At 36.6% G+C, this 22,694-nt stretch overlaps 1 protein-coding gene across 1 annotated transcript in view; it reads right to left on the minus strand.

The window, feature by feature from the left end:
- Positions 1 to 17,437: 17,437 nt before the first annotated feature.
- Positions 17,438 to 22,694, minus strand: part of FBXO8 (F-box protein 8) — a 36,903-nt gene continuing 31,646 nt past the window's right edge. The window contains exons 4-6 of the mRNA XM_036855751.1: positions 20,234 to 20,352; positions 19,388 to 19,584; positions 17,438 to 18,075 (exon numbers count right to left, since the gene is read on the minus strand). Coding sequence (XP_036711646.1) covers positions 17,888 to 18,075; positions 19,388 to 19,584; positions 20,234 to 20,352 — 504 coding nt within the window. The 3' untranslated portion in view covers positions 17,438 to 17,887. The remainder of the gene's footprint in view (positions 18,076 to 19,387; positions 19,585 to 20,233; positions 20,353 to 22,694) is intronic.

A 22,694-nucleotide genomic window follows, 5' to 3' on the forward strand; every position in this document is an offset into this window, starting at 1 on the left:
TCTGTGGTCCACTTGGTTCCAGAGAGGGACGTGGACACGGTCCGGAGCCAGACAGGGCGGAAAGTGCGGCTCCTGTCCCTCGGTCAGGTGTGGAATCTCGAACCCACCCCCATCCCCCACCCCCACCCCGCCCCGGAAGCAGGGATGCGGGAGAAGCGCGCATCTCCGGGCACCGGTGGGAAGACGGAGAGACCAGGATGCGACAGTCAGGCCTTAAGGCTCTTCCGGGATCAGGTTTGAAATCTTGGAGGAGTTGCGCCCTGCTTCCCTGCTGTGCCTCTTGTTTATAGCACACGCACACACACACACACACACACACACACACACGACACACACACCTAGAAGTGGATGGAGAGGGGGCTGGAGAGACACTCCCTCCCCCATCCCCACCCACACCCCACCGCCGCCACCCCCAGGCGATCAGACTCTCCTAAGGCCACAGGATTTGCCCAGTTCTGGTGGAGGTCACAGAAGTTGTTAATAAGAAGATTCGGGAATGGTCCGACGCGACAAAGCTCAGAAGGACACAACCCTCCTTCATTCATAAAGATTACGCTAAATGTATTAAAGGCCCTAAATGGTTTTTATTCTGTTTGGAGCCTCCGCTGAAAGGGACCTGGTACGGTTTATGCTCCTCAAGCGCCAGAACACAGTTAAAGTGAAAGGAGAAAGGGAACTAAAAGAGTGTTTAAAAAGATGCACGTAACATTTTAAGATAACTGCATACAAAATGCTCACATAATTCTTATGAGAACAGTTACAATGAAGAAAATACATCTCTGATTTAGTAAAATGTAGTTCTTTTAGTCGTTTCCACAGTCATTCTAAGCTGATGCTCTTCGATTATAAAACTTGACTTTGCAAAAAAAATAGTACCTTTGGCTTTTTAAACATACACAGTTATTTTGAAACAAAATGTTTTTTAACTATCTGGCACGTACATGAAACACTAAAAACACGGTCACTGTGTTTTAGAAATTGTCATAATAAGTTCTCCTCTATGAAATCAGAATTTGCCCCATTTAAACCAAGAAACAACAACTAACTCTTTGCTTTCAACAGGTTTTTCTTCTTAATTCCTAGGTGTGGATTGAAAAGTAATAAATGAATATTTGTAAGAAATCATTAAAAAGCAAGATTAAAATGGTGTATAATCTTCCTAGATTATAAAACATTAACATATTAAAACATAATTTACATACATTTCATCTCTGCCCATATGAAACTGTCATTTATAAATTTTACACTCTTATGAAACATAATTCACTTATGTTATATGTATTTTACAACAAAACAGAAGCCGTTTAGTTTAAACACATGTTGTATTATTACTTTCCTTGATTTATTTTTATCTTTAAAAAAACCCTCTCCCAAATGAGAGGTCTTTTTGTTTAAACAGCAAATTATATCAAAATATAAAATCTGAAGGAATTGTCTATTTGAAAGTCTTTCAACAACTTTAGAGGTATTTGTTGGGTTTTTTTCCCCTCTTTCTCTCTAATTTCCATAACTTCTCTATGTGAATATGTGTTTGTGTGATCTTCACTATCTTTTCCCACATAAGTCATGCATATCAGTCAGGAAAAGTTAATTTTGAAACTCTTATTTGTTTTAAAAATGTTACACATTGTGTGTTTGAGGCGAATAAACTAAATTTAGAATATTTCTAGTCACAATGATGGAGCAAATGCAAGGAATACTATATTATTGATGTTAAGAGACAAAACCTCTCAGGTAGAAAATCAACTACTTATCTTCTTTTAATGAAAAAAAATATGTACATTGAATTCTTTGGTCAGGCTCTATAAATAATGTGTCCTCAATAGCTTTCATTGTCAGTATTAATGTTGAGATTATGAGCTAGCTTTAAACCAATTAAAGAGAACTTCTGAACAACACAAACATAAAAGGGAAAAGACATCTTCCCCCCCATACCCACACCCCGAACTTCTATCCCCGATGCAGTAAGAATAATCTTTTTATTCCATTAAAATTGTCACTAACCTTATAATGATAAAAGAATGTTTCCATCTCTTACCTGAAGGAGACTTGTCAGTATAACAGGAACTGAAATTGGGACTGTTTTGTGTTGTCTATTACAGTACAGGGCTCTGTACTGCTTTGCCTCTTTGAAGGCTGAAGTAACAATGTATGACTATTGCCTCCTGGGACCTTATGAAAATGAGAGAAATAGCTGGTTCCAATAAATGCTATAGACCTTGACCCTGGGACAGAGTTGAGAAAAACAAATTATTTCACATACACTAAAAAATAATTAAAATGGTATTCTAAACTTTGTTTTTCTTGCATATGTTATTTTGTATGTACATCTGAATGTTATACTCAGTCACCCAAATATGTAAGAAATGATTTTACTTATAAAAATACTACTTAAACCTTTTGTTTTCAGAGGGGCAAAAATCACCTTAGGAAGCAGTTGCATTGCAACGTCCACTTTTAAAGTATGTAACATAAATGAGTTTTATATAATGAATATACATGCTTTCAGTTAAAAAAGGAAACAAGCTTTGTATCTCAACAATATATTATGAAAACATGTTAGGATATTGTCAACCTAAGATCAGCCTGATTTGAAAACAAAAAGAATAAGTTCTTTTAATGAACTACTAGCATATGTTATATGTATACTTATTTTGCTGATTTCAGAATGGAAATTAATTCTCCTGAGAAAGAAATTTGAGGTGGATTACCTATGAATTCTTTTAGCCTAAATGTTGAGGTACTAAAACATAGTCATATGTTTTGCTTTTTAAAATATTTTCAAAAGACAGTCTGAAAAACCAAAAAGACATTAGAGGAATACTGAATCTAAAAGTTATGATCATTATTCTGCTTTTTAAAATTACCAATCTTTATGCCAGGAGAAATATGTCTAAGAATCATTAACACTTTAGGCTCATTGAAGTAGAAGCATGGAATGTTATTTTGAAAAAGAAAAACATATATTTATACATATGCATATGTATTCTTTTTATAAAAAGAGGGCTAAATGGATTTAATAATTTTTGGTAACAGAAAAAGGGAATGAGAAGTATCACAGCCTAAAGCACGAAGAAAGCCAGTCATGGTTTTTAGTCCAAGGAGAAAGGGCATTTTCCAGGGTAAACTTAGTTTTATTTGGAGCAGTTGGGGTGAAGGAGAGGTAGGTGCTCATATCAGATTGAAACATCTGGATGATCTGTCTACACAGAGCAATGAAGACATCTCCTGTTCCTACTGAGCTATGTAGATATTTCTCTAACCTGAGACTACAGACCACCCTTTACTTTTGAAATAATTTGGAACTTTTATTTCAGTTAGGAAACATATTTCGCCAATACCATACTGTAGCTATATTTTCGATGACATTCTCCATACTAATAATCCTTAAGTGGAGTGTACCTCCAGTGGTAACTGATCCTTCATTAAACAGCTAACTACTGATGGCTTACTAAGTGCCAGGCACTGTTCCAGGAGCACCAATGCACAAAACAAACAAAATCCTTGCCCTAGGTTGACTCAGGGCAATTCTTCCTGGAGAGTATGGAAATTAATCATTGGGTGGGGGGAGGGGAATCTTGTAGTTTTCAGGTTGTCCACTAGGTGGCAAAATGTGAGAAACTGACCGCAACGTGCAGCAAAATTTGGTGCAAAGAAGAGAGTATTTCTCTGAAAATCTCATTCATATTTTGTTTAAAATGTCTCGTTTTGAGCACCACGGTTAACGGCTAATGGTCAGAATACATCTTGTGTTCAGTTTACAAAGCATTGCCAGCTGCTTTCCCCAGACTCCCGTCTGCAAGATCCCGAAGCTTGTCTTAAGAAATTTTACTCTTTTCCTTCCCATATTTCTCTGTGCCTTCAGGTGTGTGGGGTATGGAAATGTGCCTAAGGACATGAACATCTGGCTTTGCCTAGGGCCCCACGAAAGCTTGGGTCAAGTTCATTCAAATTTACATAGATAAATTCAGGCATTAGACTTCAGTTTGCTAACTTGGGGAGTTACTGTCGAAAACACTAACATCTTAGCGTAACATTCATGCTGGCAAGTACCAAACACATTTGCTAATACATATACGCATGCAATCATGCATAGATTTTGTATTCAGAGACCCCTTAAGTAAGACCTCACACTTCCGTTAAAGAAATACAATTACTTCATTTAATCAGATCTCTTCTTTGGGATAGAATGAAGGTATTAGTTCCAAATAAAATCAGATCTACATTCATTTTTAGATCTTCCAAAGACATGTTTAAAGAATCTTCCGTTCTTAAAAAAATGGTTTATACAGGATGTAGAAACACTTGCAGAGGGGTTTGAATGAAGAATTTGAGATTTTTCTCTGCTTTTGTACTTAGGTGAAGTCAGGATCTTTGTTTCCAGATGAGTGTTCTTTCAATCTAAAAATGAAATGTTAGAGATAAACATGTCTATGTGGAAAAATGCTCTCTCCAACAAGTCTGTGTGTTCTTTTCCTAAGGACAGAATTAGTAAAACATTCACATTTTAGTAAGTGTTGCGGAAAATTTTCTCCTTGCATTTTCACTTTGGCCTTGGGAGTTCTTCATGCATTTGAAATGCATGGATCACAGCAGAATTTATCAGTCTGGTCATCGGGTTGGATAACAGCTGTGAATAAGAAGGAAATCTTATTTTATACAGAAATTGGAAGTGTGGGTAAGTTTTCTGGCAGATGTGGTTGTTTTTGAGTTCGTGGAGTTCTAGGGTAGCTGCTGTTTAAAGGGAAGTGAAAACATGTATGTGAAGCTCAGGGCTTTCAATACGCACCAGGCACCGATTTATACCTGCTCTGCTTCCCTGGGGGTCCCACAGAAAGTTGAACTGTAACAACTTCATTATTATTATTATATTTTTAATTACTTAATTAATTTATTTATTTATTTTGGCTGTGTTGGGTCTTCGTTTCTGTGCGAGGGCTTTCTCTAGTTGCGGCGAGCGGGGGCCACTCTTCATCACGATGCGCGGGCCTCTCACTATCGCGGCCTCTCTTGTTGCGGAGCACAGGCTCCAGACGCGCAGGCTCAGTAATTGTGGCTCACGGGCCTAGTTGCTCCGCGGCATGTGGGATCCTCCCAGACCAGGGCTCGAACCCGTGTGCCCTGCATTGGCAGGCAGATTCTCAACCACTGCGCCACCAGGGAAGCCCAAACAAGTTCATTATTGATCATGATAATTTCATGCAGAAATCATTTGTATAAAATCCATTTGTAGCTCTCAATATAGCCAAGCCAAGGATGTGGGGTGGTATTACTACTGAACAATCTATTCTTAACGTGCCTTAGCATGGTAACAGGATTTACCTGTCTGAACAAAAGAAGGAATAATTAAAAGGTGTTCAAGTATATGAAGTGCTCCTCACTGAAGCTGACGGTGAGTTGTTATCCATTCCCACTGACCGCAAAACAAGAAAAGGCCTCGAAGTGAAACATAGGGAGATTGGGGCCCTTATGTTAGAAAAAGGTGGAAAAATTCTAAAGAAATTAAGGTTATAATGTATATATATGTATAACTGAATCACTTTACTGTACGGCAGAAATTAATGCAACATTGGAAATCAACTATACTTCAATAAAATAATTTTTTTAAAAAAAAAGAAAGAAATTAAGGTTATAAGTCATGGAATGGATTATGATGGGAGCTCACAGACTCTCCTTCTCTTGCGGACTTTATCAGTAAAATTTTATGTCAATAATCTGGGTTTGACTTTTTTGTTTTGTTTTGCTTTTGTTTCTCACTCTCCCCAACTGTCCACATTAATTCTGCTTTGGATCTCAAGACCTGGGAATACAGCTTTTAATGGTTTCATAATAATTCCATTACAACATTCTTTAATGAATTTATTAGAATGAAATTTTATTCTGCATTGCAATCATTTTAGACTTTTCTCATAGACTTACGGCCTTTTACTAGAATTTTGCTTTTTATATTTCACCAACAATATTATAACACGAAGAGTAAAACTTCAAATGAAAATGTTTAAAACACAAAATTCTCAACAAATCAACGTCTTTATGTAACCATATTTTAAACTTATCTTTTTCAATATACAAATATATCCTCTTCATAATTGTAATTATTGTATACATTCCGACTAGGTTTTTTTTTTTTTTACTTAATATTTTATTATAAACAGTCCCCTCTATTCTTAACTAGTTTTTATATTTTTCTAGGTTAGTAGCTAAACACCCTTGAATTTCTTTCCTAAACATATTCTTCATCATACTAAATGGCACCATCATCTACCCAGTTTTTAAAGCCAAAAATCTCGGAGCATTCAATTTTTTGTATCTCTGTGGCCACTGCCCTTTTCCAAGCCTCTGTGACTTTCCATCTGAACAACCTCAAAAGCCTGATAACTGGCCTCCTTACTTTTGTTCTTCTTCCACCCTATTGTCCATTCTTCACACAACAGTCAGAATGATTGTTTTAAAAACATAAATCACATCACATCACTCCTCTTTCTAAATCCTGCTGTAACATCCCGCTGCACTTGAACAGAACCCCATTGTCTTACTACCGCCTACCAAGATCCACAAGCTATGACCTCTGCCTTCATCCCTAAGACCATTTCCCTCCAAGGGGTCTCCTATTCATTCATTCATTCATTCATACATTCCTTAAATGTTTACTGACTTTTTCTTATGCTTCAGTGACTTTTTTAGGTGCTTGGAATAGAAAAGTGAATAAAACGTCATCTTCCTTCCTGAAGCTTCCATTCTACGGTACAGGGACCAACCTTGTTTTTGCCTCACAGCCTTTGCATTTGCTGCTCCCTCTGCTTTGGCATACCCTTTTCCAGACCTGCTCAGGGATGGATGGATATATTTGGATAGATACAGATATGCAAATATGTCACTATAGCCAATATCCAGAACTCACTAGCCTGTGACCTCTAAGTAAAGTCACGTTTATGTTCTCAGCATGCACTTGTGAAGATTAAAGGAGTCAGAGAAACGTTATCTGTAATTTTGATTTTATTAAGATCATTGCCAAATAAATATCTCCATAATCTTTCCAGAGATTTCTGAGACTCAGTTCCTTAGGGTTTTGACCAAACTACAAAATGCGCTCCTCTACAGGGATTCTAAGTTACAAAATGCATTTCCAACAAGCTGAAAGATTATTTCCCTCCAGAGCCAGAGCTCTGCTCTGCAGCCTGGTGCAAATACCCCCGGCTTAACGGTATGGTTTTTATCATGGATGCTGACCGGAAAATAATTTAAAGGTGTTTTTGATTGGAAACAAATTTGGACCCATTGGTGCATTACATTTAAAATGGTTCCCCTGCAAAGTGTTTAAACTTTTATTTTTGCATTTATCACATTGTATTATAGTCATGGGTAGGGCGACCACAATTCCTAGTTTACACCTGTTGTCTTGAGTACCATCTGGTTTAGCATTTTAGCACTCTCAGAAGTGTCCTGGTGTAGACAATAAACTCTAGTCCCCCAGGTTATGAGGCAGGTGCCTGGCTGGAGAAGCTGAGCAGTGCTGGGTGGTCCTAAGCCGAGTGTGGGTCTGTTGGAGAAATTGGTGAGGCTGGTGACCCAGGGATGTCTGGCCGATTTGCATGCAGAGAATGGCTTTGAGGGGAAACTGACACGCTGGAGGCTGAAGGCAGAATCAGTGGAGGAGAGTCAGGAGGGCCTCAGAGATTATGTCTAAGCCTGTGAGGAGAGAGTTTCTCTTCCTGTTTCTGCTAAGAACACGTCATAATCTAAGACAAGGAAACTGCAGGGAAGAGCACCATTTTGGCTATTTATTTATTTATTTTTAAAGAGGACCATTTTTTAAAGTCTTTATTGAATTTGTTACAATATTGCTTTTGTTTTATGTTTTGGTTTTTTGGCCTCGAGGCATGTGGGATCTCAGCTTCCCGACCGGGGATCAAACCTGCACCCCCTGCATTGGAAGGCGAAGGCTTAACCACTGGATCTCCAGGGAAGTCCCCATTTTGGCTGTTTTAGAGCTTAGTTACACTTGTATCAGGAACAGCACCCTGGCAAAGAAAGTGAGGGCAATGAGACATCACCCGAAGGTACTTTGCAACGCTGAACCTCAGAGAGCTGTGAAAGCAACTCAACCTGAGTTTCTAAGGATTCTGAGAAATATTCAGGTTGGGGGTGGGGTAATGGATTTGCATGGGTCTTAATCATCAGTGCAAGATTTAACTTGGTTTAGTATCATTTTAGTTTTGAGTCCTCCATTTATAGGGCCAATTGCAGTCTATCCATTAAAAAAAAAAAAAAGGCTATTTGATAAATAGAGCCCTTCATATCCTGGCAGGGACATGGATTGGCAAGAGGAAACTTTTCTGAATAGATAGGACCTTGGTGATTTAGTGAAAGGTTCTTTGCATTGCAACAGGATGCTATCTTTCTCTATCCAAGGCTTGTTATTAAAGTACTTTGAGATTTTTGGATATTTGAGAACACTTATCAATATCAACTTGCTCATTCAACAAATAGTTATTTAGACCATACTATTTTCCATGCACTGTGTGAAGTGATCATGACAACCTCAGTATATGTATCTATTCCTGTGGTTTCTTCTGTCATGTGTATGCAGAGGACTCTCCCGAAATGTAAACTTAGCATTTATCTCCAATCTCTGCGCTAGATTACATTTCAAACTACCTGCTGAATTCCTTCTCATAACTGTCCTGTCTGCACTTTAAATCTACTGACCTAAAGGAGATTCAGCCTCTCCCTCTCATCACCACCTTACCTCCAACCCAAGTCAGTTTGCCCTGCACTTGTGTTCTCTCTGTTTATAACAGCAACGCCTTCTTCAGACCATTTGGAGTCATTTGTGTTTTAAATTTTATTTTATCTATTTTTTTATACAGCAGGTTCTTATTAGTTATCCATTTTATACATATTAGTGTATATATGTCAATCCCAATCTCCCAATTTATCACACTTAACTGGAGTTATGTTACATCTTTATGGCCAACATTCAGTCTTCCCCCAAGAGGGTTTACTTCCAAAATGCCTCTCAAATCTTTCCTCTATCGTTTCCACTCCAATAGCAATACTAAAATTCAGATTTCCACCTTATTTCACTTGCATAATTCCAGTAGCCTCTTCACTGGTTTCCTTATCCTACAATCTGTTGCATTTCTGTTTGACATTTTAGATTGGCTTTAGAAAGTTCTTCCCAAACCACAGATCAGAAATGACATCTTTGTTCATGAACATTTCCAATTGCCTACAAAAATAAAAAGTCCCAATTCTCCATTTTAGCTTCTTCTTTGTCCAATCTATATTTTCCAGCCCTTTCTTCCACTATATCATTGCTCAGACCTTACCCTCCAATTCCAGCAGATTATTCACTTCCATGACCTCAGACACTTGTATGTCTCCAGGCTTTTGATTATGCTATTGCCCTACCCGGGAGGACACCTACTGAAATCACATTCCTCCCCTTTATACTCAGCTGGTTGGTACTAATTGCTCACTCTTCTCTTCCTAAAATACTAGGTTTGGTTTTGTTTTAAGCTCTTTGAACACACTTCTTCTGCTGTACATTACGGTTAGTAATACACCAAATGTACTTGGGGGTCTGCCTCCCCTCATCCCTATAAATGGTCATGTGAACCTCTAAAGCTCACATAGCATCTCCAGACCTCTGCAAAGTTGCCGTGGTAGATATAAAGTATTATAGAACTGTATGTGATTACGGTTGCCTTCCTCCCACTGAAGTCTTGGAGGACAGGGCACAGTTTTTTTCATTTTTGTTCTCTTTCACCACACCTGGTTAACTCCTTCCTTGCACAAAGTGAGCCATCTTTGAACGCTTAGTTAGATATTTATGTTAAAACTTCACTGTCATGTAAAATGTAATGCCCTAAATTTATGTCATATTATAGGTACTTGGCGGCTATAGTGATCTTGAATATGTGAGAAATGAGATTTCTCTGAAATAGAAAAGCACAGAATGCATCAGAATAACTTTAGGAGAGCAGGCCATGCCCGAAATGTGATTGGCTGTAGTAAGGTTTTAAATAAGTTGATGTAATAATAACAAAAGAATTAGAGACATTCTGAGTCGATGACAAGGGAAATTGCTGAGAAGGTCAAAACACTGTTCCACTTAACAGCATAAAATAAAGAGACACACAGCAGCAAATATTGACAATATCTGGTAGCCAGTTGACTTCAGTTATCAAATTTTATTTATGCATTTATGTATTTGTGTCTATTTATTTATTTATGGCAGTAATCCCATTCAGGAGGGCTCCACCCTCACACCTAATCACCTGCCAAAGACCTTACCTCTGAATACCATCCCACTGGGGATTAGGTTTCAACATGTGAATTTGGGGGGGACACACTCCGTCTATAGCACTAGCCAAGGAAGTTTGACCTGAACTAGTGTAGCTTGCTCTTCGCTGCCCTTCCCAAAACACCTGTGGCCCCCTCCATCCCATTCTTATCCCAAAACCCACGGTATTCAAAATGCAATTCTGATACGGGTTGGAGTTGTGTTTCAGTTTCAATGATACCCGTCTCAGGTTGCCAGCTGCCTGAGAGGTACTTCTTTTGGGGGTATTATAATGCGTGTGTATTATTTTATTAGTGTATTTGTATAAAGTGGAGGAAACTGCTGCTGTTTACCTGGTGTGCCATCTCCATGATATCCGCGTCCCAGTCTTTGAACAAATACATGCATTTATACACATACACACATTGAAAAAGGCAGGGCCACTAGCTCCAAACAGCTAATGATGGGGGCCCGGAAGTGGGAGGGGATGGGGGCGACAGGGTCCCCCCGTCATGTCCTTTATACCTTTCTTACAATTTTTCATTTTTAAATTTTAATTTAATTTTTTTTTCAACTTTCAACTGTGCAAAAATCATCTCTGTTGAGAGAGAGAGATGCTGTTGGCTATTTTGGTCTGTTGCAAAACACAAAGCATTTGATTCTGGTGACTTTCCTTGCTCTGATTCCATGATCATCAATCAGCTTTCTGTAGGCTGGTACAGAGAATGTACTGATCACATTTGGTAAGTCAGCACAGTAACATTCCCTTTAGTTCTGGATTTAAAAATCAAAGCCACAAATAACCAAATTAAAAGAAAAAGAGAGAGAGAAAAAAATAAATCACACAAACAAAAAATCAATGCCATGAAAAATATATTTGCTTGAGGTGAGTCGATAAAACCAGATTTCTGAGGGGGTAACCAGACCAAGAACACATACAAATTCAACCTGGTAATAAACGTCACCTGCGAGAGCTGTTTGCATGGGCTTCACCTAACGCAACAGGAACTGGGCCTCACGCAAGAGTTTCTCATTTCTCTGCTTCATTATTGACAATGGCCATGATCTTTTTTGGATGTATTATTTTCTTTGTTCCAGAAAAAAGGAAGGAGATTAATTGAGGGAGGGAGAGAAATATATATTTTTTTGATTTATGAAGTCAGTAAGAACAAAAATCTCCAAAGTTAACTAAAATAAATAACTGTGAATTCCTTCATAAACGCAATTGTCTACATTAGGGAAGACATATGCAATGCAGCACCCAAACTGCAATAACACGAAAATTCACACACTTTGAAAATAGTGTCTATAGTTTCTGAGAATTTTAGAAATGCAATAAACTATTCGCTGGCCTCAAGATTGCAAATACTCTGGAAGAAACTCACTGCAGGGCAATGTGATCGGTGACAGTGGTGCTGGTATATACACACAGGGACTTATTTTGTTTCTTGTGTTGTCTTCTCGGTAAGAGCTGCAGCCTCGATCAACTGTTCTAGGCCTCTCCACTTTTCTGTGCTTTTCTCAGATTTCCTACCACAGGAACGAAGCCGACAGTCAATGGAAGCCCGGCTCTGGCTGAGGGTCTTTCTCTTCAGGTTGTGTACATGCACACAGCTCAGAAGAGACCACCATCCTGATATTGTTTAACAGGAAAGCACTCTTTGCTAATTTTTTGCTTTGATAAAAAAAAATTGGCAAATATACATTATGTTAAATTTCTCCAAAGATAGTCCTACATTAGTATTGTTTCCTTATGTGGTTAATTAAGCAACAAAGCAAAAATACATATTATATTTACACCTGACAACTGGCTACATTCAGTAATTTTGTTTTAGCTAATCATATTGAACATTTTAAAATATAAGTACATAAGTACGGAAGAGTGTATTATGTCAGATCACAAATTTATAGCTTATTTTAAAAACTTGATGACAAAATTAGGTCATGCTAATGGTTAAAAAAAAGTATTTTCGAAAGTGAAAAATAATTTTACTTTTTTAAAAAAGCTCCACCTTAAATCTTTAAATAAAAAAAGAAAAAGAAAAACAGCAAGTGAGCGGAGATCTTAGAATTCCTTTCTTGTTTAATTTTTAAAATAATTTAGGGAGAAGGGACATACTGGTAAAGATTTTGTCTTGAAATAGTTTCTTTTGGAAAACATCAACAACTTAAATATTTTAAAAGTGATTAACCACTTGCAAGAGACTGAAAACATCCTAGGTATGTGCGTTCCCAAAACATACATTTTCCGATTGAGACTTTTAAACTGTCGATACCCGAGAGACAATGCCATTGACATGTACCTGGCACTAGTTCTGCCAGTAAATTTTTTCCCCAGAGAGTACTTTTGGGCGACAGAGTGGCGTCCTGGCTTCCCAGGTTGTTGCATTGACAAACTGCAGTGGAGTAAAGTCAAGGGGCCTGACAAAATCTCATTAATCATTTTAAATTAAATCCAACCCTCCTGTACAACCAGGCCGAGAAGAAAGCCAATTTTTTTTTTTTAAACAAATGAAAATTTCCTCTGTAAAGATTTGGTATCTTTCTCTTGTTGGTCTTTAATTTGATTAGACAAAAATAAAATAAAACAATCCACTTCTCTAAGCCTGAAAACAAAACATTTGTCCAGATATGATTTAACAGATCAGCCAAGTGTCTTTTAAAAATGAAACAAATTTTGAATAAAAATACCTGGAAACATTCTGAGGGGAAGCAATACTAGTTAAATTAGGAACACTATTTATCTTTATTTTCTGAGTACTTCAATGAATTTATTTTGTTCTCTCTAAAATACATCATCCTTAATAACATTTGAAAGAAGAAATAAGAAAAAAAAAATCCATTATCCATAATATCTTGGTATATTGTATCCCAGTCTGTTCTTTCCATTCATAGGTTTTTGCTTTGTTTTACATAGTAACCGTAATGTGTGTATATATGCAATTTAATCTTCTTTTTAATATTTTTCATTATTTATAACTGTTAACTCACATTATTCATAAACATCATGGCATCATAATAACAGGTCATGAGGATGGGTTCTGGTCTACTTGACCAGTGCTTAGCGTGCTGTCTGGTACCCCGTGTGTACTCAAATATTGGTTATTTTTTAGAAGAGCCCCAGGTTTTGGGCATTCTGGTTGTTTCTATCTTTTTCTTTTTTTGAAATTAAAAACAATGACGTGACTAAGAGTGTACGTACTGCCTTTCCTCTATTTTGGATTGTTTCCTTAGGATGGCTTCCCAAAGTGGACATAATTCACTTACAAATGCTTGTAAACAGCTGTAGGCAGTTCAGCTATTAATAGTGATAAATTAAGAAAAAGTTCACTTTAAACACAGTAAAACAGACTCCAATTAGAATAAATGGGTTATTATTTTAAATATATAGACTTCTGAACAAGCTCTCATTGAGCACCATATTAATAATATTGCCAATCATGTAAAAGATCAGTTTAGAGACGTAACAAGATCAATGGCTTAAACTCTCAAAATTAAAAAAAGACAATCAAAGTAGCAGTAATTTATGCAAATATTTGAAATTAGAAGACCCAGAGAAATGAATTTACATCTAGAATAATACATAGGTTGAATCTGTATTCGTTTTTTTAAGTTAACTCTAAACATTCTGATTTGTAAATTGTGTACACTTGAAAAGTCTGGTTATATTTTTTTGAAATGCAAATAGTAAAGTCATCTTTCTATATACTTATATATTAGAAACTAAACCAGGGCTAAAATAATTCAGTTAGGTTTACTGAGAAACTGCTTTGGGCCAAGGTCTGTGTTAGGTACTGAGGGAGACATAAATTTCCACCTGCAAGAATTGAGAAAGTTGCCCTGGAGGGGAAAGAGTCTGAGGGGACTTTGAAGGACAAATAACATTCCAACAGGTAAAGAGGCGGAGGGGTTACAAGCTTTCCAGAGAGAAAGCACCACAGATGAGATTAGAGAGTGTTAGTTTGAACAGAGTGCGCTTAGAAAAAATCCTGTTGACGATCAATTTGGAGGACTCGTAAAAGTTTTCGAGAATTTTCTCTTTTCCTTTTCTTAAAAAAATATAATCTGTACTGTATTTTGAAAACATAAGTAATGATGAAGTATAGAAAGGATGCACTAGCAGCATGCAGTTGGTATGGTGTGTTCTGGGCTTGAAACAACACGGCCCTTACCGGGAAGGAAGGTGTAGACAGGTCTGTGTTGCAGTGGACCATAAGTACTCTTGTGGGTTTCCGCAGAGCTCAGATTACACATTGAATAAGGAGGTATTTGGGCAGAGACGATATAAAAGCCGTTAGCGCTACTATGATTTTCTAGCCTCAAAGAACTCAGCCCCAAGTGGAAAAGGTAGACTCGAAAAGGTCTGAGTGTAGACGGGAAAGGAACAATCTACTTGGGCTGCGGCACATGCAAAGCTCAGCATCCTTCTTGAAACTCCCCTTCCCTAGCTCTCGGGATGCCATTCTTCTCTGGTCCTTCTACAGTTTTAACGAACCCTCATTTTCTTTCTTCTTTTTCTCTACCAAACCTGAAATGCTGTGTTTCCCAAGTATTTCTTTTTACTCAACATATTCCCTAGAGGAGGTGTCTTTTCCCATGCTTTACCTCATATAACGTACTCCAATTCTAATGACCCCCAAACTTACATATCTAGTCTTATTCTGTAGCTGCAATGTTCTGTTGATTCTTTCAAATTCAAAACATCCAAAAATTGGAAACATCATCTTTTCTATTTCATCCCATTGGTTGCTTCTCCTAGTAGCTACCTTTGATGATAGGACAACCAGATCCTCATATTAGAAACCCTTCTCCCAAATCACTAAATCCTATCAATTTTCAGTTGTTTTTAAAAATTCATTCCTCCTCTGTAAATCCTCTGCCACTTGCCTAGTTCAGGCCTTACAATAGAATCTGACAGGCTGGGAGCAATCCTTGACCTTAAAAAGATCACATTTTGATAAAGAAGTTGGACATGTAGAAAATTAATTAACACCAGTGGTATGTATGATAGAGACAGTCTTTGAGAGCTTTGACCAAGAAATTATATTTGAGGTGGATCTTAGGTGATTAGTAGGGGGACTTTAAATATTTATTTGGTTCCACCAGGTCTTAGTTGAGGCAGGTGGGCTCCTTAGTTGCAGTTCACTGGCTCCTTAGTTGTGGCATGCATGTGGGATCTAGTTCCCTGGCCAGGGATCGAACCTGGGCCCCCTGCCTGGGGGGGCCCCCTGCCTCCTAAGCCTCCAGGAGTGCGAGTCTTAACCACTGCGCCACCAGAGAAGTCCCAGGGGGACTTTAGATACAGGAGGGAGAGGAGGATGCTACAGAAAGAACAGCGTGTAAAAGGCAAAGACAGACCAGACCACATTTGAGGAATGTTGCTGGAGATGAGGCTTTAAAGGTAAGCAGAGGCCAGTTCGTGAAGGGTCTTACATGCCACACTAGGGAGGCTACACTTAATTTTGTAGTGAGAAATGAGACATTGACTTTCTCTAAACTCTCCCTACTGATCATCTAAGATATAATGATAATGTGGGTAAATGCAAAAGAGCATTTTTTCTTAATTTATTTAAAATATATATGACTGTCCAAAGCAAATTGTACCATTATATTGTGGAGTTTATAACATAGGCTATATATAAGACAGATGACAACTGTAAGATAACCAACAGGGTAAATACACCTCTATGGTTATAAAGTTTATATTTTATATTAAGGGGTACAGTGTTAACTGCATATACATTGTGTAAGGTTGCATATCTTGATATGGGTTCGGTTTACACAGGTGTATGCATTTATGAAGACTCAATGATTAGTACACTTATTAGAATTATTTTGTCATAGAATTCAAAATTATGCACATGTGAAATATATTTAGATATCTGCTTCAGAATCTTAGAAATTGTTTACTACCAGTCTGAAAGTCCCTTTGACTTTCAAAAGTTGTTTTGGTTATCTTATGTCTTGTCTTTGAAAATTCTGTAGTACATCGTTCAGTTGTAATATTAGGGCCAGATCTGGAAGTCAGGATTCTACACCTCTAGCAAGGACTTCCCCCTCCCCCAGTTCCCTTCCCCTAAACTAGCAGCTCCACTCATCACTTAGTGTATCATTCCAAAGCTGATGCTTTTCACTTAGAGGCATTTCCAGGAACTTGTGACTTACCATATAAATACACTGTTCTTTATCATTCCAATGTTAAGTGTTTTAATGATTAAATAACTGTTAAGATACACATCATACATTTGCTCTCCATTAAGCAGTAGTTTTCCTCTCATTACCCAACCATGTAACTTCTGTGAAGGCAGGGCCCATGTCCAGGTATCACTAGTACCTGGCACAATGCTTAGCACATGGAAGGCCCTTGATAAATATAAACTGAATGAATGAATACAGACTGTTTACTATCATTCACAATATTCTTTTCCCAACTGATTCTGAACAGAAATCATCAAGATTAGGAGAGGGCTTCCCTGGTGGCGCAGTGGTTGAGAATCCGCCTGTCAATGCAGGGGACGTGGGTTCGAGCCCTGGTCCGGGAAGATCCCACATGCCGCGGAGCGACTAAGCCCATGTGCCACAACTACTGAGCCTGTGCTCTAGAGGCCGCGAGCCACAACTACTGAGACCGCGTGCTGCAACTACTGAAGCCCGTGTGCCTAGAGCCCATGCTCTGCAACAAGAGAGGCCACCACAGTGAGAAGCCCGCGCACCACAAGGAAGAATAGCCCCCGCTTGCCGCAACTGGAGAAAGCCTGTGCACAGCAACAAAGACCCAACACAGCCAAAAATAAATAAATAAAATACATTTATAAAAAAAAGAAAAAAGATTAGGAGAATAGTAAGGTTTGACTACTTCAGATATAAGTTCTAATGCCAATTTGTTCTTATGTGTGGAAACAGATTTTAACGTGTTTTGCTATGGTTTGAAGGACTTGAGACTTAACTAACGCAGAAATTTAAAAAATGAAGTCAAGTGATTAATTTCTGTTATAAAAATAAGTGCCTGTTTTGCATAGTAACAAATCAATCCTCTTTTCAAAGTTCAAAGGAAAGAGAAGCTGGTATTGGTTTCTACTGAAGTCAGATCCAACTTTTATGAAGACAGTAATAATTTCATATCAGAATCAAATAAATTTCAGAACTCAGTTTGAGAGAAAAAGGAAAGGCTTTAGTTAAAATCTTTACAATAAAATAATTATGATTATAAATCTTTTTAGTTAAATATGTACACATTACATGGTATTTTAAAAAAGAATGGAAATGAATAAAGTTTTTCAGGCAAATCTAATGCACAAATATACCATCTTTTTTAGAGTATAATGTCAGTTTAACATTCTTAAACAGCTGTGTCAGACAATGGCTCTGCTTTGTGCAAAACATGATAAGCAAAATTAAGAAAAATTCTGCAAAATTCTTTAGTTCCCCAAGGAAATTACTAAAAAAGAAAAGAGTAAAAGAAAAAAAGGTTGTACACTCAAGCTTGATTGTATGCAGAGGCTAGAAGGACCAGCACTAATGTAACCCCCATATCTGCTGAATAAGTCCTTGGGTAGTTTTAGTTTGAAGTTAAAAGTGGAAGTCCTAGCAACTGTGCTCTTACGCAGCCACATGGCCAATAAGGTAGATGTTGTCATAAAGGTGCCCCACAAAATCTTCACTAATGTTCTGAGCAGCACGGCGGGTATTTCGAATAAATTCTCTTTTTGACATTTTATTCTTCACATGAGGGCTAGTGAGGTCAATGGAAAGTAGAATCAAAGAGTAGCACAGTACATAGACAGCATCTGGTAGGAAAAAGAAACACCTTGAATTACTGGCTGGTTTTTAAACTGTGGTCTCAAAGGCAAAACTGTTCACAATTTCTAAAGCTCAAGATTAGATTATAATTAAACATAATCGCCTGGGCCTTCCCCAGTTTGGTGATGAAAGTCTTGTGTCCTAGGAAACTCCTCTCCTGGGCAAATAGGGATGTCGATCATCCTAAATGAACACCAATTCAGTGAGTATTTTCTTCAAATAGTTTAGGACTTTATAGTGAAAAGTCATTCTAAATTTAAAAATTTCAGAGTTGGCTTTATTTGCCTCTTGCTTTCAAATGTGATATTCCCATTCAACTACCCATTAAATACATTTGTACTGTCAGTATATCTTCCCATTTAAAAAAAAGTCGGATATTTATTTTCAAACGCTTTTACAAAAACCTAATTTAATTAGAAAGCATTTTTAATGACAAGAAAATGTATTAACTTGGTACTAGAAAATAAAACGTAAACATCTCACAAGACTATTAAATTACCCTTGTCATTTAAGATATGTATTTAAAAGGTCTATGGAATTTACATATTAATCTCAAAAGTAAATCTTTAGGGAAAAAATTGCTAAACTTGAGCCCACGCAACAAAAAATTTTCTTCTTTATATTGTTCAGGGCAATAGTTGATGTTTACTGTTAAAACAGTAGCAAACCGCATGATACTTGCTACTACTACTTGCTACTACTATGGTGTTTATTTTTCAGAATATTGCAGTCTTAATCTTAATAAAGATTGTCTTGCACAAGCATGCTCAACAAATTTCATATGATAGGAAAAGGCTTTGTAATCTCTGTAGTAAGATAAGCACAACAAGATTTTTTTGATATGAAGAGAGAAATAAATCTCTATCACATGAAAAAAATACATAGGTGACTCAGGCTATACCATGCCCATATATACATACACACAAACAGTGAAAACTAGTTGTATTAAAAACAAATTTTAGTAGAAAAATTCTAGGTGTTACCTATGTAATATGTGTATTATTAAAAGCTTTAAAAATAATTTCTCAAGTTTTTGATTAGACTAGTAAAAATATCCAATGCTTAAACAAGAATTTTAAAGAATTTATATACCTAAGTCTAACTTTCCTCCTAAAACAGTATATTTACTATATGTAAGTAATAGCTATGACAAACTAGTTATTGCTAGAAGCAATAAGACAAGTATTTGTAATTACAGGAAGCATTTTTCCCCATAGTGAGAAAAATGTCTCATCTACTACTATTTTTACCTAGAGATGGGAATGGGAGAAGGAAGGAATTCACTATATACATTCTTACCAGGACTAAGGCCAAGTTCTCTCATTAAATCAGGGTTACAAGCACAAAATCTATGTGAGAACTTTGTTATAAGTGTTTCAAGATACTCTCCGCGCTCTTCAGGGGCATGGATGTGACGAAAAAATTCTCTCAGTGCATTGGGCAAGAACTGATTTCTAAAATTATGCAGTGTTACAAGGTCATCCAAGACATCTCTCCTAGTAGAAAAAGAAGAAGGTACAGCTTTAGTTAACTTTTCTCTATTAAAAAAATGATGGGAAAAATCACAGATTATTCATTTTTTGGATGAAAATACTTTATTGTTGATTACCACATCAGCAATCCTATAAAGTATATGTGTCTTAAAATTTTAAAACATCAAAGTATGATTATTTATAAAATTAAGCAGTTTAAAAATCTTTCATGAATAGAATAACAAAACAAGGTGAAACTAGAAATTCTAACTATAAAATGAAGGAAAAATGAATTTTTCAGTATTAAAAATGGCAACTTTTTTCAAGTATCTTCTAAAAACAAATGAAAAACAGAATTCTTTATTTTTTTAATCATGAAAATAAGGAGAATCTTCACCTTCCATACTAATCCACATCACCAGAGGTAACAATTGTTTATGTAGACTTTTTTTAAGTGTCTACATATACCCTATATTGTTCTAGAATTTGCTTTTGCTTGTTTCATATAGTATATTGTGAGCAGCTTTCTGTGTCTTTACACAAAGATCTAACTCTTTCATTTAAATGGCTCCACAGTAGCGTATCTTATGGATATACAGTTTTTAAGGTAAAACTTAACTCATTAAAAGCATTATTTAACTCATGTCTGATGAAAAATTAATTTTTTTTTTACCTTTCATCAAGATATATTCTGAGTTTTTTCCAATTTAGTGTTCTTGTACAGAAGATAAACTTTGCTATTTCCTTTGGTGAATCATCTAGGATGCCCTTGGACATAAAGTAGTTCACTCCCTAAGACAGAAAGACAAGTCTACATAAATAAAATCAGTCTTCCTTCATAAATTTAACAATTAGGCAATAGCAGAACAATAGCTATAGATTCTTTCCAGCATTAATAGACTGTTTATAGCTTTAACATGCAAAATACAAGCTAGAACTTGAACTGAAACTGTTATTTGTGGTTGATAGTTTACATGCAATGAAAAGTAGGAAATTCAAAGTTAAGGCTTCTAAAGACATCCTAATTCAATTTTCTGGCTCAGGTCAGTTAAAACTAACTATCCAGAAATATGACCTAAATTGGGGGTGGGGGGCGTGGGGAAGAACAATTACACAGACTTTAAGAATAAGCCTTACAACAAACACTTCAATTGCCTAATGGAAAACATGATTTCCTAAAGCTCAGACACATATTCTAACACACTTTTCAAGGAAATAGCTTCTTGAGAAAAAAGGATTCTCCAAATCAAAGACTAACAGGTTTTTTCTGGAAAGAGTAATCATTAAATTTACTTAAAGTAAAAGGAGCAGAGTTCCAGACTGGTTTATGGGTTGTATACAGTTTGGCTTCAAGCATTGCTATTGATACATTCCGTAAGAATTTAGCTCCAATACACACTGAGGTTAAACATAATAAGACAAAACAATTTCAGTGTTTTTCATAGGGTTTACCTTTGAATTTCCTTTTCTCTGCATGCAAAGTTTTCCAGAGAAGCATTACCTGTAAGGTTGTACCCTACTTTAGATTTAAACCACCAACAACAAAATAGCAACAAAAATATCAAACACTGAAACCAATGTTCTCTCATGTATATGAAGGTCACATTCAAATAAATGCCTTATGTGGATTTGAATGTGCAGTTATTGAAATAAAAGCAGGTGTGTTTATTTCAACTCACAGTTATCCAGATACACGCATTCCCATGAATGCTCATGTCTGGATAATAGCACACTGTGTGCAGTTAATTGGTAGAGAAAATGACATATACACACAACATACTGTTTTCACACGTAAATTCCTTCCGCATTTCTTCCCTTTACAAACACTTACATAGCGATCAGAAATATTGCACACATTAGGAATTCAAAAAATTGGAAGAATTTTTATAAAAACTCTCAGGAGAAAAACTCTCATAAAATTTTTATATTACATTTTTTAAGCAATTTGGTACCATGAGGTTATGCTTTTGAAAGGTTATAATTATCTATAAAATGTAATTCAAAGATAAGATTTTTATATAAAACTAATTTTATGAGGATAACAGGCAATTATTAGCAACGTTATCAAATTTTCATAAGAATTTGAAAAGGATAAAAACAATCCTAAAGCACTGATTTTAAAAAGCATATAAAGAGCAGAATGTGAGAACGTCAAACTTTGCCAACTCAGTGGTAAGCCATATTTCAGACTGCACCCTGGACACAAGGCTAGAGCACGTAACATGATCAAGATGGAAAGCCAAAGAACTTGTTTGGAATGAGGCTCTCAGCAACTGTCTGCGGGGGCAGGAACGAGAGAAACAGGAATGCTTGTTCCATCCTTTCCTCCATTCGTTTGAACAATCGAGAGTTGACTGTATATTTAATTGATCTACTCTGCAAAATTAAGCCAGGTTTTGATTTTTTTTTTCTAAAACTCCTCCATTTAAAAAGCATAACAACATATTAGAAGTATTTCCAGTGCTTAATTTTAATCCAAGTGATTCAAAGACAAAGGAATGTCAATTAAGTAGTAATTAATAGGTTCTTTATTCATGTTTACTTGTAAATCAGCATTTAAGAGACACAAAACTAATTCTAATTTACTTTTTAAAAATTTACAAAATGTAAAAAACACTAATGTGATCTGTTAAATAGCATGTAATTCTCTAATTATATGATATATGCCATTGTTAATGTTGTTTGATGCTCCTTAGTTGTAAATTAACACTGGCATTTGCCTTATGCAAGCATCATACAATTGTTGGTCATTTCCTTTTTTTTACGGAATACATGTTTGAGAATTTCATATGTAACCTCACTTGAGTTCTCCAAAATCAATCAGATGCAGAGGAGTAAGCAGATGGTTTTCAACCCAGTCCTGAAAACCGGCTACACAGGCTTGAAATCAGCCAACACTGCTGGTTTTGAGGAAAGACAGCACCAGTTTCAAGCCCGGGATTCCTTTGGAAAGGAAGATTACTTTAGCAGGGCTTTCAGAGTGAAGAGTAAGGGATGACAAAACAGAAAAGGACATGGGACCAGATTATAATTGTCTTCAATAAGCAAGCTGGCAACCATCCGAATTCCTATCTTGTTTTGTAAGCAATAAAGTACGAAAGAAACCATAGCATGGGATCTGTTGAATAACTACA

The sequence above is a fragment of the Balaenoptera musculus genome, chromosome 6 (assembly GCF_009873245.2).
Source record: "Balaenoptera musculus isolate JJ_BM4_2016_0621 chromosome 6, mBalMus1.pri.v3, whole genome shotgun sequence".
NCBI lineage: Eukaryota > Metazoa > Chordata > Mammalia > Artiodactyla > Balaenopteridae > Balaenoptera > Balaenoptera musculus.